The sequence below is a fragment of the Leucoraja erinacea genome, unplaced genomic scaffold (assembly GCF_028641065.1).
Source record: "Leucoraja erinacea ecotype New England unplaced genomic scaffold, Leri_hhj_1 Leri_587S, whole genome shotgun sequence".
Lineage (NCBI taxonomy): Eukaryota > Metazoa > Chordata > Chondrichthyes > Rajiformes > Rajidae > Leucoraja > Leucoraja erinaceus.
In genome coordinates, this window is record NW_026576495.1 from 2828 (window position 1) to 18972 (window position 16145).

Here is a 16145-nt window from a genome sequence, read left to right on the forward strand (position 1 = left end):
TTGACCATTGACCATTGAACCATTGACCATTGACCCATTGAACCATTGAACCATTGACCATTGACCATTGGCCATTGAACCATTGAACCATTGACCATTGACCATTGAACCATTGACCATTGAACCATTGGATCATTGACCATTGACCATTGAACCATTGACCATTGAACCATTGGACCATTGACCATTGACCATTGGACCATTGAACCATTGACCAGTTGAAACCAATTGACCATTGACCATTGGACCATTGAACCATTGACCCAGTGAACCATTGACCATTGACCATTGACCATTGACCCATTGACCATTGACCATTGAACCATTGACCATTGACCATTGAACCATTGACCATTGACCATTGAACCATTGGCCATTGACCATTTGACCATTGACCATTGAACCATTGAACCATTGGCCACCATTGAGGATTGAACAAAGATCACTCACTGTGCTGCTTACCTGGTGGACTGGGATGGTGACACTGGGAGACTGTGGGGAAGAACAGTTCAACGTTACACCGTGAGGCAGAAGCAACAGAAATACAGGCTGAAACATTAGAGTCACAGAGTGATACAGCACGGAAACAGGCCCTTCGGCCCAACTTGCCCATGCCGACCAACATGCCCCATCTACACTAGTCCCACCTGCCTGCGTTTGGGCCACATCCCTCCAAACCTGTCCCATCCATGTAACTGTTTCTTAAACGTTGGGACAGTCCCAGCCTCAACTACCTCCTCCGGCAGCTCGTTCCATACACCCACCACCCTCTGTGTGGAAAAGTTACCCCTCAGATTCCTGTTAAATCTTTTCCCCTTCACCTTGAACCCGTGTCCTCTGGTCCTCGATTCCCCTACTCTGGGCAAGAGACTCTGTGCGTCTACCCGATCTAGTCCTCTCATGATTTTATACACCTCTATAAGATCTCCCCTCATCCTCCTGCGCTCCATGGAATAGAGACCCAGCCTACTCAACCTCTCCCTGTAGCTCAGGCCCTCAGTTCCGGGCAATATCCCGACTTAATTTAGTTTGGAGATACAGCACGGAAACAGGCCCTTCAGCCCACCGAGTCCGTGCCGACCAGCGATCCCCGCACACTAACACTATCCTACACACACACTGGGGACAATTTACATTTACACCAGGGCCAATTAACCTACAAACCTGCACGTCTTTGGAGTGTGGGAGGAAACCGGAGCGCCCGGAGAAAACATAGAAACATAGACAATAGGTGCAGGAGTAGAGGCCATTCGGCCCTTCGAGCCTGCACCATTCGCCATTCAAAGATGATCATGGTTGATCATCCAACTCAGTATCCCATCCCTGCCTTCTCTCCATACCCCCTGATACCTTTAGCCACAAGGGCCACATCTAACTCCCTCTTTAAATATAGCCAATGAACTGTGGCCTCAAAGACGGGGCCTTCTGTGGCAGAGAATCCATCCAATTCACCACTCTCTGTGTGGAAAAATGTTTACCTCCGTTCCTCTCCTCCCAATCCCTGCCCGCTTATCTTAAACTGTGTGACCCTTGTCCTGGACTTCCCCCAACATCCAGGACCAAACCGCATCTAGCCTGTCCAACCCCTTTTGTAAGTTTCTATAAGATCCCCCCTCAATCTTCTAAATTCTAGCGAGTACAAGCCGAGTCTGTCCAGTCTTTCTTCATATGAAAGTCCTGACATCCCAGGAATCAGTCTGGTGAACCGTCTCTGTAGTCCCACGCAGGTCACGGGGAGAACGTGCAAACTCCGTACAGACAGCGCCTGCAGTCAGGATCGAATCTGGGTGTCCGTTCACCCGATCTAGTCCCCTCATGATTTTATACACCTCTATAAGATCTTCCCTCATCCTCCTGTGTGTACAAGGTCCCAGCCTGCCCCAACCTCTCCCTGTAGCTCACACCCTCTAGTCCTGGCAACATCCTCGTGAATCCAAGTCACCGGCATCTTCTGGGTGGGGTTGTGGCACCACTTCCTGCCCACAGCTGGCACTGTGCCAGCTTGTCCATGCCAGATGGGGGGGGGGGGGGGAAAACATCTGGCGCTGCAGCCGGGAAAGAGGGTGTGAGGTAGAGGGAGAGGTTCAGAGGCTGGGCAACGGTTCCATGGAGCGAGCCTGGCTGAGGGGTTTAGTTTAGTAGAGTTTAGATAACAGCGAGGAAACAGTTTTGGTCCCCAATTCGAGGAAGGAAGGACAGTCCGTGTGATTGAGCGATCCAGCGTAGGTTCACGAGATTATCCTACACACACTGGGGACAATTTCATTTGAGGAAAGCCAATTAAAAGACAACCTTGCACGTCTTTGGAGTTTGGAAGGATGACCGGAGCGATCTTATAGAAAAATACGCAATTATAACGGGGAGAACAAGCTAGAGCAGGAACTCCGTTCAGACAGGGCGGAGGAAAACCCTCCACACACTCCAAGAATGCAGGTTTGTAGGCCATTTAAGTTGAGTTGTAAAAAAAAAATTTTCCCCAATCAGTACCCCGTTCCTGCCTTCTCTCCCCATAGGGCCCTGGACCAAGTCACGGATATCTTTAAGAGCCCTATCTAGATAGAGCTCTTGGGGCATCCAGAGAACCAAGCCTCCACGGGAGAAGGCAGGCAGAGAATTGATTGGGGACGATCAGCCTCTGTGAGAAAAAATGGCGTTTCCTGTCTCCGTTCTAAATGGCTTGGCCTCTACTCCTGCAACTGTGTGGCCCCTGGTTCTGGAATAGAACGGGAGGAGCCAGCACGGACCTCTGGGGCAGAAGGGCCTGGAATCGAGGGCCATCTCTGGCAGGTTGTCTGTGTGAAAGGGGGAAGGATTTAAGTTGGAGTATTGTGGGTGGCTCCACATTCTGTGGCCTGGGTGTATGGAACCTTTGCTCATTTTATTACATTCTTTCCCGTTGCACTTAAATCCCAACGGGGTGATCCTCCCGCTGGGAATTCTCCAATTCTCTCATCCAAAATCTGAATAACCAGAGGACAGACGTTACAGGTGAGGGGGGGGGAGGGGATGTTTCGAGTGGGTTGTCTAGGACCAGAGGGTGTCAGAATTAAAGGGAGAGGTTTAGAAGGAGATGGGTGGAATTTTTCTGGAGCCAGAGGGTGGTGAATGAATCGGATATTACCTGCACTAAACGATATTCCTTTTTAACCTAGGTAGACAAAAATGCTGGAGAAACTCAGTGGGTGAGGCAGCATCTATGGAGCGAAGGAAATAGGCGACGTTTCGGGTCGAGACCCTTCTTCAGACTGATGTGGGGGGGGGGGGGGCGGGAAGAAGAAAGGAAGAGGCGGAGACAGTGGGCTGTGGGAGAGCTGGGAAGGGGAGGGGAAGGAGGGAGAAAGCAGGGACTACCTGAAATTGGAGAAGTCAATGTTCATACCGCTGGGGTGTAAACTGCCCAAGCGAAATATGAGGCGCTGCTCCTCCAATTTGCGGTGGGACTCACTCTGGCCATGGAGGGGGCACAGGACAGAATGGGAGTGGGAGTTGAAGTGCTGAGCCACCGGGAGATCAGGCTGGTTAATGCGAACTGTGCGGAGGTGTTGGGCGAAGCGATCGCTAAGCCTACGCTTGGTCTCACCGACGTAGAGCAGCTGACACCTAGAGCAGCGGATGCAATAGATGAGGTTGGAGGAGGTGCAGGTGAACCTCTGCCGAACCTGGAAAGACTGCTTGGGTCCTTGGATGGAGTCAAGGGGGGCTGTAAAGCGACAAGTGTAGCATTTCCTGCGGTTGCAAGGGAAAGTGCCTGGGGAGGGAATGGTTTGGGTGGGAAGGGACAAATTGACCAGGGAGTTACGGAGGGTGCGGTCTCTGCGGGAAAGCAGACGGGAGGAGATGGGAAGATGTGGCCAGTGGTGGGATCCCATTGGAGGTGGCGAAAATGTCGGAGGATTATCTGTTGTACGTGATGGCTGGTAGGGTGGAAGGTGAGGACAAGGGGGACCCTGCCCTTGTTACGCGTAGGGGGGATGGGGAGTGAGAGCAGAGTCACGGGGTATAGAAGTGACCCTGGTGAGAGCCTCATCTATAGTAGAAGAGGGGAACCCCCCTTCCCTAAAGAATGATGACATCTCCGATGCCCTGGTGTAGAACACCTCACCTGGGTGCAGATGCGGCGTAGACAGAGGAATTGGGAGTAGGGGATAGAGTCCTTACAGGAAGCAGGGTGGGAAGATGTGTGGTCCAGATAGCCATGCGAGTCAGTGGGTTTATAGTGGATGTCGGTCAGAAGTCCATCACCTGCGTTGGAGATGGTGAGGTCAAGGAATGGTAGGGAAGTGTCGGGAATGGTCCAGGTGTATTGGAGTGCCGGATGGAAGTTGGTGGTGAAGTGGATGAAGTCAGTCAGTTGTGTGTGGGTGCAGGAGGTGGCACCAAAGCAGTCGTCGATGTAGCGGAGGTAGAGGTATCTTTTTCACACAGAGAGTTGTGAGTCTGTGGAATTCTCTGCCTCAGAGGGCGGTGGAGGCCGGTTCTCTGGATACTTTCAAGAGAGAGCTAGATAGGGCTCTTAAAGATAGCGGAGTCAGGGGATATGGGGAGAAGGCTGGAACGGGGTACTGATTGGGGATGATCAGCCATGATCACAATGAATGGCGGTGCTGGCTCGAAGGGCCGAATGGCCTACTCCCGCACCTATTGTCTATTGATTGTAATCATGTTTTGTCTTTCCGCTGACTGGTTAGCACGCAACAAAACCTTTTCACTGTACCTCAGTACACAGGACAATGAGACATAGAAACATAGACAATAGGTGCAGGAGTAGAGGCCATTCAGCCCTTCGAGCCTGCACCGCCATTCAATATGATCATGGCTGATCATCCAACTCAGTATCCCATCCCTGCCTTCTCTCCATACCCCCTGATCCCTTTAGCCACAAGGGCCACATCTAACTCTCTCTTAAATATAGCCAATGAACTGGGCCTCAACTACCTTCTGTGGCAGAGAATTCCACAGATTCACCACTCTCTGTGTGAAAAATCTCGGTCCTAAAAGATTTCCCCCTTATCCTTAAACTGTGTGACCCCTTGTCCTGGACTTCCCCAACATCAGCAACAATCTTCCTGCATCTAGCCTGTCCAACCCCTTAAGAATTTTGTACGTTTCTATAAGATTTCCCCCTCAATCTTCTAAATTCTAGAGAGTACAAGGCGTAGCAATGTTACAAAATTTTGAGATTTAAAAAATCAAGTCTGCAATTTATCCCATCAGATAAATTTCCCCCTTATCCTTAAGCTGTGACCCCCTTGTCCTGGACTTCCCCAACATTGGGAGCAATCTTCCTGCAGAACTGGACTGATTTACACATCAGTGTGTTCACTGTTCTATGAGAAGCAAGCTGAGACTCGGGAGGGTTGAGTCATTGTCCAGTGGGCTGCAGCCCGCCCCCCCCCATCATGCCAGGCACATCTGCTCAGCGTTAGGAAACAGCAGTCCAGGAACTAGAATCTATCATCGTCCAAAACCGAGCGGCACGTAGCCACTGTAGAAGTCTCGTGACTCTGGGTGTAGACCAGCTCTCTCCTCCACACTGACTGACTGAGGAAACGGACTGTTCCTGTACACTCTGACACGGAAAGCACCACGCCCAGCCACCAATAACTCACTCCAGCGTTTTAAGAAAGAACTGCAGATGCTGGAAAAATCAAAGGTAGACAAAAAAATGCTGGAGAAACTCAGCGTAGTTCCATACACCCACCCACCACCCTCTGTGTGGAAAAGTTACCCCTCAGATTCCTATTCAATCTTTCCCCCTTCACCTTGAACCTGTGTCCTCTGGTCCTCGATTCCCCTACTCTGGGCAAGAGACTCTGTGCGTCTGTCTACCCGATCTATTCACAGAAACATAGAAAATAGGTGCAGGAAGAGGTCATTCGGCCCTTCGAGCCAGCACCAGCACCGCCATTCAATGTGATCATGGCTGATCGTCCCCTATCAATAACCCGTGCCTGCCTTCTCCCCATATCCCTCGACTCCACTAGCCCCTAGAGCTCTATCTAACTCTCTCTTAAATCCATCCAGTGACTTGGCCTCCACTGCCCTCTGTGGCAGGGAATTCCACAAATTCACAACTCTCTGGGTGAAAAAGTTTTTTTCTCACCAAAGTCTTAAATGGCCTCCCCTTTATTCTAAGACTGTGGCCCCTGGTTCTGGACTTGCCCAACATTGGGAACATTTTTCCTGCATCTAACTCTCTCTTAAATCCATCCAGTGACTTGGCCTCCACTGCCCTCTGTGGCAGGGAATTACACAAATTCACAACTCTCTGGGTGAAAAAAAGTTTCTCACCTCAGTCTTAAATGACCTCCCCTTTATTCTAAGACTGTGGCCCCTGGTTCTGGACTCGCCCAACATTGGGAACATTTTTCCTGCATCTAGCTTGTCCAGTCCTTTTATAATTTTAAATGTTTCTATAAGATCCCCCCTCTTCCTTCTAAACTTGAGTGAATACAAGCCTAGTGAATACAAGCATTTATGGAGTGAAGGAATAGGCGACGTTTCGGGTCGAGACCCTTCTTCAGATGGGTTTGTAGGGCTGTAAATTGCCCCCCAAAAGTGCAGTTTAATGCGGATAAATGTGACGTTATCCACTTTGGTAGCAAAAACAGGAAGGGATATGACTTCAGAATTAAGGGACAGAAGTTTAGGGGTAACATGAGGGGGAACTTCTTTACTCAGAGAGTGGTAGCGGTGTGGAATGAGCTTCCAGTGGAAGTGGTGGAGGCAGGTTCGTTGGTATCATTTAAAAATAAATTGGATAGGCATATGGATGAGAAGGGAATGGAGGGTTATGGTATGAGTGCAGGCAGGTGGGACTAAGGGAAAATATGTGTTCGGCACGGACTTGTAGGGCCGAGATGGCCTGTTTCTGTGCTGTAATTGTTATATGGTTATGTGGATATTATTAACTAAATGGCGTCAAGTTGGGAAAAGGGGAAGTACAACGGGATCTGGGGGTCCTTGTACATCAGTCTATTAAAGTAAGCATGCAGGTACACCAGGCAGTGATGAAAGTGAATGGCATGTTGGCCTTTATAATGAGAGGAGTTGAGTATAGGAGCAAAGAGGTCCTTCTGCAGTTGTACAGGGCCCTAGTGAGACCACACCTGGAGTAATGCGTGCAGTTTTGGTCCCCTAATTTGAGGAAGGACATTCTTGCTATTGAGGGAGCCCAGCGTAGGTTCACAAGGTTAATTCCCGGGATGGCGGGACTGTCATATGCTGTGAGAATGGAGCAGCTGGGCTTGTACACTCTGGAGTTTTGAAGGATGAGAGGATATCTCATTGAAACATATAAGACTGTTAAGGGTTTGGACACGCTAGAGGCAGGAAACATGTTCCCGATGTTGGGGGAGTCCAGAACCAGGGGCCACACACACACAGTTTAAGAATAAGGGGTAAAGCCATTTAGAACGGAGACGAGGAAACACTTTTCCTCACAGAGAGTTGTGAATCTGAGGACTTCTCTGCGTAAAAGGGCAGTGGAGGAACGTTATATGGATACTTTCAAGAGAGAGCTAGATAGGGCTCTTAAAAATAGCGGAGTCAGGGAATATGGGGAGAAGGCAGGAACGGGGTACTGATTGGGGATGATCAGCCATGATCACATTGCATGGCGGTGCTGGCTTGAAGGGCCGAATGGCCTCTACTCCTGCACCTGTTGTCTATTGGATGAGAAATTGCGATAACATAGAACGTGTGTGATCAATGGTCGTCATGGACTTCATGGGCCGAAGGGCCTGTTCCTATGTTGCATCTCATTCGCACACTCTCTACACACTAGGGGGCAATTAACCTGCAAACCTGCACGTCTTTGGAGTGTGGGAGGAAACCGGAGCGCCCGGAGAAAACCCACGCAGGTCACGGGGAGAACGTGCAAACTCCGTACAGACAGCATGGGGTCAAGAGGTCCACCTCATTGGTGAGCCTTGGACTTTACTGTTCACTTAACGCTATTCCATTATCCTGTATCTACACTGTATACACTTGCAGCGGGTAGAGCTGCTGCCTCACAGCGCCAGAGACCCGGGTGCCATCCCGACTACGGGTGCTGTCTGTACGGAGTTTGCACGTTCTCCCCGTGACCTGCGTGGGTTTTCTCCGGGCGCTCCGGTTTCCTCCCACACTCCAAAGACGTGCAGGTTTGTAGGTTAATTGGCTTTGGTGTAAATGTAAATTGTCCCCAGTGTGTGTGTAGGACAGTGTTAGTGTGCGGGGATCGCTGGTCGGCACGGACTCGGTGGGCCGAAGGGCCTGTTTCCGCGCTGTATAACTAAACTAAACTAAACTGCTGTGTGATGGAATTGAGTGAAAGGCACAGCCTGGATACGAGTCCACGCCGACCAGCGATCACCCGTCCCCACGCGTTCCATGTTCTTCCACTTTTCCACCCACTCCCTACACACTAGGGGGCAATGAATCACTCGATTGTAATCATGTATTGTCTTTCCGCTGACTGGTTAGCACGCAACAGAAGCTTTTCACTGTACCTCGGTACACGGGACAGTAAACTGGACTAATACGAAGTAATACTGATCTGAAGGTCCAGTGGCCACAGAGAGTCCTGGTGACAAAGTCGACAAGACCTGGACTAGAGGGTGTGAGCTACAGGGAGAGGTTGAGTAGGCTGGGTCTCTATTCCATGGAGCGCAGGAGGATTTTCACACAGAGAGTGGTGAATCTCTGAAACTCTCTGCCACAGAGGGTAGTCGAGGCCACAGTTCATTGGCTATATTTAAGAGGGAGTTAGATGTGGCCCTTGTGGCTAAGGGGATCAGGGGGTATGGAGAGAAGGCAGGTACGGGATACTGAGTTGGATGATCAGCCATGATCATATTGAATGGCGAATGGTGCAGGCTAGAAGGGCCGAATGGCCTCTACTCCTGCACCTAATTTCTATGTTTCTATGTTCTATGTTTCTATGAGGGGTGATCTTATAGAGGTGTATAAAATCTTGAGAGGAAAAGATCGGGTAGAGTCTCTTGCCCAGAGTAGGGGAATCGAGGACCAGAGGACACAGGTTCAAGGTGAAGGGGGGAAAGATTGAACAGGAATCTGAGGGGCAACTTTTCCACACAGGGGGTGGTGGGTGTATGGAACGAGTTCTCAAGGTGAGTTTTTGTCACATGTATAAATTAAGCTGCAATGAAATTCAAATCACCATACAGTTGTACTGAAAATAAAATCACCAAGACACACAACTACATAAAAGTTCACATAAACACCCCCCACAGTGGATTCCCCACATTCCTCACGAGCTGCCAGAGGAGATAGTTGAAGCAGCGACTATCCCCATGTTTAAGAAACAGTCAGACAGGTTGCCTGCAAGATTAGAACTGCAGATGCTGGTTTAAATCGAAGGTAGACACAAAATGCTGGAGTAACTCAGCGGGTCAGGCAGCGTCTCTGGAGAGAAGGAATGGGAGATCCATCTTCAGTCTCTGTGAAACGTCACCTATCCATGTTCTCCACAGATGCTGACTGACCCGCTGAGTTACTCCAGCACTCTGTGAAACGTCACCTATCCATGTTCTCCACAGATGCTGCCTGACCCGCTGAGTTACTCCAGCACTCTGTGTCTATCTTCAGTTCGACAGGTACACGGATAGGACAGGTTTGGAGGGTTACGGGCCAAACGCTGGCAGGTGGGACTAGTGTAGCAGGGGTATGTCGGCCGGTGTGGGCAAGTTGGGCTGTGGGGCCTGTTTCCACGCTGTATCAGGTGGAAATGGTTCATAGAAACATAGAAATTAAGTGCAGGAGTCGGCCATTCGGCCCTTCGAGCCTGCCCCGCCTTCAATCCATAGATGGCTGATGCACCCGCTCAGTTCCTCCAGCACTCTCTGAATACCCCCACCTATCCCCTTCTCCACAAGGGCTGCATCTGGCCGCTCTTAAACTCCAGCACTCTGTGTCTATCTTCAGAGAGTGGTGAATCTCTGGAACTCTCTGCCGCAGAGGGTAGTTGAGGCCACACAGTTCATTGGCTATATTTAAGAGGGAGTTAGATGTGGCCCTTGTGGCTAAGGGGATCAGGGGGTATGGAGAGAAGGCAGGTACGGGATACTGAGTTGGATGATCAGCCATGATCATATTGAATGGCGAAATGGTGCAGGCTCGAAGGGCCGAATGGCCTCTACTCCTGCACCTAATGTCTATGTTTCTATGTTTCTATGTTCAATAAAGATGAAGGTGAGAAAATATTATGACTGGAGTCTAGATCCTGGGGAACAGATTGGAAAGTTTGCATGATTGCAGTCACAGCGGAGGTTTAATGGGTGGTCTGTGGCTCGAGCTGGGATTGGAATAGACCTTTGGAAATCTAGCACCGTGTGTTATGATTAACCGTTGCCACGGCAGTAGCACAGGATGTATCATTAGGCAGAAGTGAATCACAGTGCCACTGACCCGGGTCCCATCCTGACTACGGGCTGCTGTCTGTGCGGAGTTTGCACGTTCTCCCAGGGTGGGTTTTCTCCGGGCGCTCCGGTTTCCATCCCCCCCCTCACCCATACACGTTCATAAGTGATAGGAGCAGATTTAGGCCATTCGGCCCATCTCGTCTACTCCGCCATTCAACCGCGGCTGGTCTATTGTGTTTAAGAAGGAACTGCAGGTGCTGGAAAATCGAAGGTAGACAGAAATGCTGGAGTAACTCAGCGGGTGCAGCAGCATCTATGGCCTGAAACGTTGCCTATTTCCAGAAGGTTCGGCCTGAAACGTATGCCTATTTCCTTAGCTCCATAGATGCTGCTGCACCATAACTCAGCGGGTCAGGCAGCATCTGTGGAGAACATGGATAGGTGACGTTTCACAGAGTGCTGGAGTAACTCAGCGGGTCAGGCAGCATCTGTGGAGAACATGGATAGGTGACGTTTCACAGAGTGCTGGAGTAACTCAGCTCTCAACTCTGTGAGGAGAAGAAATGGGCGATGTTTCGGGTCGAGACCCTTCTTCAGACTCTTTCGATCCGAAACGTCACCCGCTGAGTTACTCCAGCACTTCTCTCCACAGATGCTGCCTGACCCGCTGAGTTACTCCAGCACTCTGTGTCTATCTAGGGGTGTTTGGCACCTTGGTCTTCATCAGCCAGGGGTTGGTGAGACCACACTGGGACCTGTGTGCGTAGTTCTGGTCGCCCAGCTACAGCAAAGATGCAGAGATGACCCACGAGGATGTTGCCAGGACTAGAGGGTGTGAGCTACAGGGAGAGGTTGAGTAGGCTGGGTCTCTATTCCATGGAGCGCAGGAGGATGAGGGGTGATCTTATAGAGGTGTATAAAATCATGAGAGGAATAGATCGGGTAGATGGGTCACAGAGTCTCTTGCCCAGAGTAGGGGAATCGAGGACCAGAGGACACAGGTTCAAGGTGAAGGGGGAAAGATTGAATAGGAATCTGAGGGGCAACTTTTCCACACAGAGGGTGGTGGGTGTATGGAACGAGCCTATCAACGTTCTCCACAGATGCTGCCTGACCCGCTGAGTTACTCCAGCACTCTGTGTCTTCTTTTGCTAACCAGCGCCTGTAGTTCCCTGTTTGTACATTGTGTACATACAATGGGTCACTAACACTACCCTACACACACTGGGGGACAATTTACATTTGCACCAAAGCCAATTAACCTACAAACCTGCACGTCTTTGGAGTATGGGAGGAAACCGGAGCGCCCGGAGAAAACCCACGCAGGTCACGGGGAGAACGTGCAAACTCCGCACAGACAGCGCCCGTAGTCGGGATGGAACCGGTGCTGTGAGGCAGCAGCTCCACCCGCTGCACCACCGCCGTGTTTCTCTACACTTTTTCCTGGGTAAACCAGCACCTGCAGTTCCCAGTCTCGACAAGAAACAGCTTCCCGCTGGCCTGAATCTGACACAAGGCTCGACAGACAGAGAGGCTAATCAGGGCTAATCACCTCCGCACCACAAACACTGCCACACAGCAGATTGTCATCACTTGCTCCTTGTTTCCCACAAGGGAGAGGTTTTGGGGATCACAAACGATAAACTTCATTCCTTAGAAATTGTACACAAAGAGGCCCTCTCACTACTTAAATAAAACCGTGACTCCGGGCAGTTACGCTGTGACCCCTGAATAAGCAGTCGCCGTTCAAGAGGCACAGAGTCACACAGTGTTGGAAACAGGCCCTTCGGCCCCTCTTGCCTGCGCAGGCCAACATGGGCATACGAGACGGTGGACAAAAGTGCTGGAGAAACTCAGCGGGTGCAGCAGCATCTATGGAGCGAAGGAAATAGGCAACGTTTCGGGCCGAACCCCTTCCGGGTTTCGGCCCGAAACGTTGCTATTTCCTTCAGGGTTTCATCCCGAAACGTTGCCTATTTCCTTTGCTCCATAGATGCTGCTGCACCCGCTGAGTTACTGTATTTCAGTCCAGACAGTGGGCTGAAAGATGGCAGATGGAGTTTAATGCGGATAAATGTGAAGTTACTCCAGCGTTACTCTGTGAAACGTCACCTATCCATGTTCTCCACAGATGCTGCCTGACCCGCTGAGTTACTCCAGCACTCTGTGAAACGTCACCTATCCATGTTCTCCACAGATGCTGCCTGACCCGCTGAGTTACTCCAGCACTCTGTGAAACGTCACCTATCCATGTTTCTCCACAGATGCTGCCGCACCCGCTGAGTTACTCCATAACCTTTGTCTACCTGTGGCTGATCTATCTCTCCCTGCCAACCCCATTCTCCTGCCTTCTCCCCATAACCCCTGACACCCGCACTGATCAAGAATGGACTGAGTCTGAAGAAGGGTCTCGAACCGAAACGTCACCCATTCCATCTCTGGAACCAGGACCAGAGGGCACAGCCTCAGAATTAAAGGACGTTCCTTTAGGAAGGAGATGAGGAGGAATTTCTTTAGCCAGAGGGTGGTGAATCTGTGGGATTCTTTGCCACACAGACGGCTGTGGAGGCCACAAGTCAGTGGATATTTTTAAGGGGCAGAGATAGATAGATTCTTGATTGGTACGGGGGCCTCAGGTTTGTAGGCTAATTGGCTTTGGTATAAATGGCAATGGTCACTGGAGTTTAGAAGGATGAGCGGGGATCTTATAGAAACATATAAAATTATAAAAGGACTGGACAAGCTAGATGCAGGGAAAATGTTCCCAATGTTGGGCGAGTCCAGAACCAGGGGCCACACACAGTCTTAGAATAAAGGGGAGGTCATTTAAGACTGAGGTGAGAAAAAACTTTTTCACCCAGAGAGTTGTGAGTTTGTGGAATTCCCTGCCACAGAGGGCAGTGGAGGCCAAGTCACTGGATGGATTTAAGAGAGAGTTAGATAGAGCTCTAGGGGCTAGTGGAGTCAATGGATATGGGGAGAAGGCAGGCACGGGTTATTGATAGGGGACGATCAGCCATGATCACAATGAATGGCGGTGCTGGTGCTGGCTCGAAGGGCCGAATGGCCTCCTCCTGCGCCTATTGTCTATTGTCTATTGTCTAACCAGATAGCATAGCCGAATCCTGCACCTATTTTCTATGTTTCTATGTGACTATTGTGTGTGTGGGATAGTATTAGTGTGCGGGGGTCGCTGGTCGGCACGGACTCGGTGGGCCGAAGGGCCTGTTTCTGTGCTGCATCTTCCAAACTAAACAAAACAAGGTCAACTGCAAAGGCCAACTTACCAGGTCATAGTTCACCGGGGTCGTACACAGGGTCGTGACCTGTAAGGGAAGAGAGATCAAAGGTGAAGGGGCCACCAGACACGTTGACCCAACATTGGCTCAGCGCCGAGAGCGACATGTCCTCCATCATCTAACACAAGCCCGACATCAACAGCACACAGTCACAGAGGGATACAGCGCGGAAACAGGCCCTTCGGCCCAACGAGTCCGTGCCGACCAGCGATCCCTGCACACTAACACTATCCTACACACACTGGGCACAATTTACATTTACACCAAAGCCAATTAACCTACAAACCTGCACGTCTTTGGGGTGTGGGAGGAAACCGGAGCGCCCGGAGAAAACCCACGCAGGTCACGGGGAGAACGTGCAAACTCCGTACAGACAGCGCCCGTAGTCGGGATGGAACCCGGGTCTCTGGCGCTGTGAGGCAGCAGCTCTACCCGCTGCCCCAAAGACATGCAGGCTTGCCGGTTAATGCGTGTGCTGTAGGTTACGGGTGCTGTCTGTACGGAGTTTGCACGTTCTCCCCGTGACCTGCGTGGGTTTTCTCCAAGATCTTCGGTGGAATGGGCGACGTTTTCGGGTCGAGACCCTTCTTCAGACACTGCACCTTGATCAGCATCTGCAGTTCTTTCTTAACTCAGACTGTGGCCTCCCTCAGTCTCCGATGTTCCAAGTCTGGCCGTTCTCAATAGACCATCGACAATAGGTGCGGGAGGAGGCCATTCGGCCCTTCGAGCCAGCACCGCCATTCAATGTGACCATGGCTGATCATCCACAATCAGTACCCCGTTCCTGCCTTCTCCCCATATCCCCTGACTCCACTATCTTTAAGAGCCCTATCTATCTAGGAATGGGGTACTCGCTGGAGTTTAGAAGATTGAGGGGGGATCTTATAGAAACTTACAAAATTCTTAAGGGGTTGGACAGGCTAGATGCAGGAAGATTGTTCCCGATGTTGGGGAAGTCCAGGACAAGTCCAGCACAGTTTAAGGATAAGGGGGAAATCTTTTAGGACCGAGATGAGAAAACATTTTTCACGCAGAGAGTGGTGAATCTGTGGAATTCTCTGCCACAGAAGGTAGTTGAGGCCACACAGTTCATTGGCTATATTTAAGAGGGAGTTAGATGTGGCCCTTGTGGCTAAGGGGATCAGGGGGTATGGGAGAGAAGGCAGGTACGGGATACTGAGTTGGATGATCAGCCATGATCATATTGAATGGCGGTGCTGGATAGAAGGGCTGAATGGCCTCTACTCCTGCACCTGTTGTCTATGTTTCTATGCATTGTGTTTCCGCTGACTGGATAGCAGGCAACAGAAGATCTTCACTCCACCTCAGTTCAAGTGACAATAAACTAAACTAAACTCCTTGAAACTTTCCCCGTCTCATCTTAAAGCTACAGTACGCTCTCGAGCCTTGGATTTTCCCATCTTTCCCTCAAGCTAAACGCTCCACACTTGGACATTCCCACCGTGGGGAAAATGTTCTGCCGTTCTCATGTTTTATATTCTTCAACCAAGTCTCCTCACAACCTGTGGCGTTCGGTGGAAAACCAACGTAAGTTTGTCTAACCTTCCCCTAGTAGTGAAGACCTTCTAATCCAGGCAGATGTTGAGGCGTGAAAATTAAACTTGACTTGACCCGACTTGGAGACTGCGGGGAAACAGGCCGCTCTCAGTTCAATAGACAATGGACAATAGGTGCAGGAGTAGAGGCCATTCGGCCCTTCGAGCCAGCACCGCCATTCAATGTGACCATGGCTGATCATCCACAATCAGTACCCCGTTCCTGCCTTCTCCCCATATCCCCTGACTCCGCTATCTTTAACAGCCCTATCTAGCTCTCACTTGAAAGTATCCAGAGAACCGGCCTCTGAGGCAGAGAATTCCACAGACTCACAACTCTCTGTGAGAAAAAGTGTTTCCTCGTCTCCGTTCTAAATGGCCGACCCCTTATTCTTAAACTGTGGCCCCTGGTTCTGGACTCCCCCAACATCGGGAACATCTTTACCCCGTTCAATGTTATTTCATAGCTAAAGGGCCTGTGTATCGGTGGCGATATTTCCAGCCACTGCCGGCATCATATCAGTGTCGGCAAAATATTTTGAACATTTCAAAATCCAGCGGCGACAAAACAAATGTGGCGACACTTGAGGTAACGGCGCGGGTCGATACGCCATCTCCCCGCGTCACGCCGCGAATGTTTCAGCGCCCGGATACATCAGTCAATGATGCCGATAGTCGCCGAAACAATGGTCCAAGTGGGACAGGCCCTTAACGTGATCCAAGATACAGGGAAAGTCATCGTGTGTAGAATTCAGTAACGATCAACGTACATATGGACAAGCAAACCTACTGTAAGTGAAAGATTGTAGAGTCTCGACCCGAAACATCACCCATTCCTTCTCTCCAGAGATGCCGCCTGTCCCGCTGAGTTACTCCAGCATTTTGTGACTATGTAGTGTAACTATAGTATGTTTACAAGGATA

At 50.4% G+C, this 16145-nt stretch overlaps 1 protein-coding gene across 1 annotated transcript in view; it reads right to left on the reverse strand.

The window, feature by feature from the left end:
* Positions 1-352: 352 nt before the first annotated feature.
* The window catches only part of LOC129694233 (tensin-1-like), a gene marked incomplete at its 3' end in the record, with an annotated part of 71330 nt that continues 55537 nt past the window's right edge, over positions 353-16145 (reverse strand). The window contains exons 3-4 of the mRNA XM_055630947.1: positions 13652-13690; positions 353-492 (exon numbers count right to left, since the gene is read on the reverse strand). Coding sequence (XP_055486922.1) covers positions 353-492; positions 13652-13690 — 179 coding nt within the window. The remainder of the gene's footprint in view (positions 493-13651; positions 13691-16145) is intronic.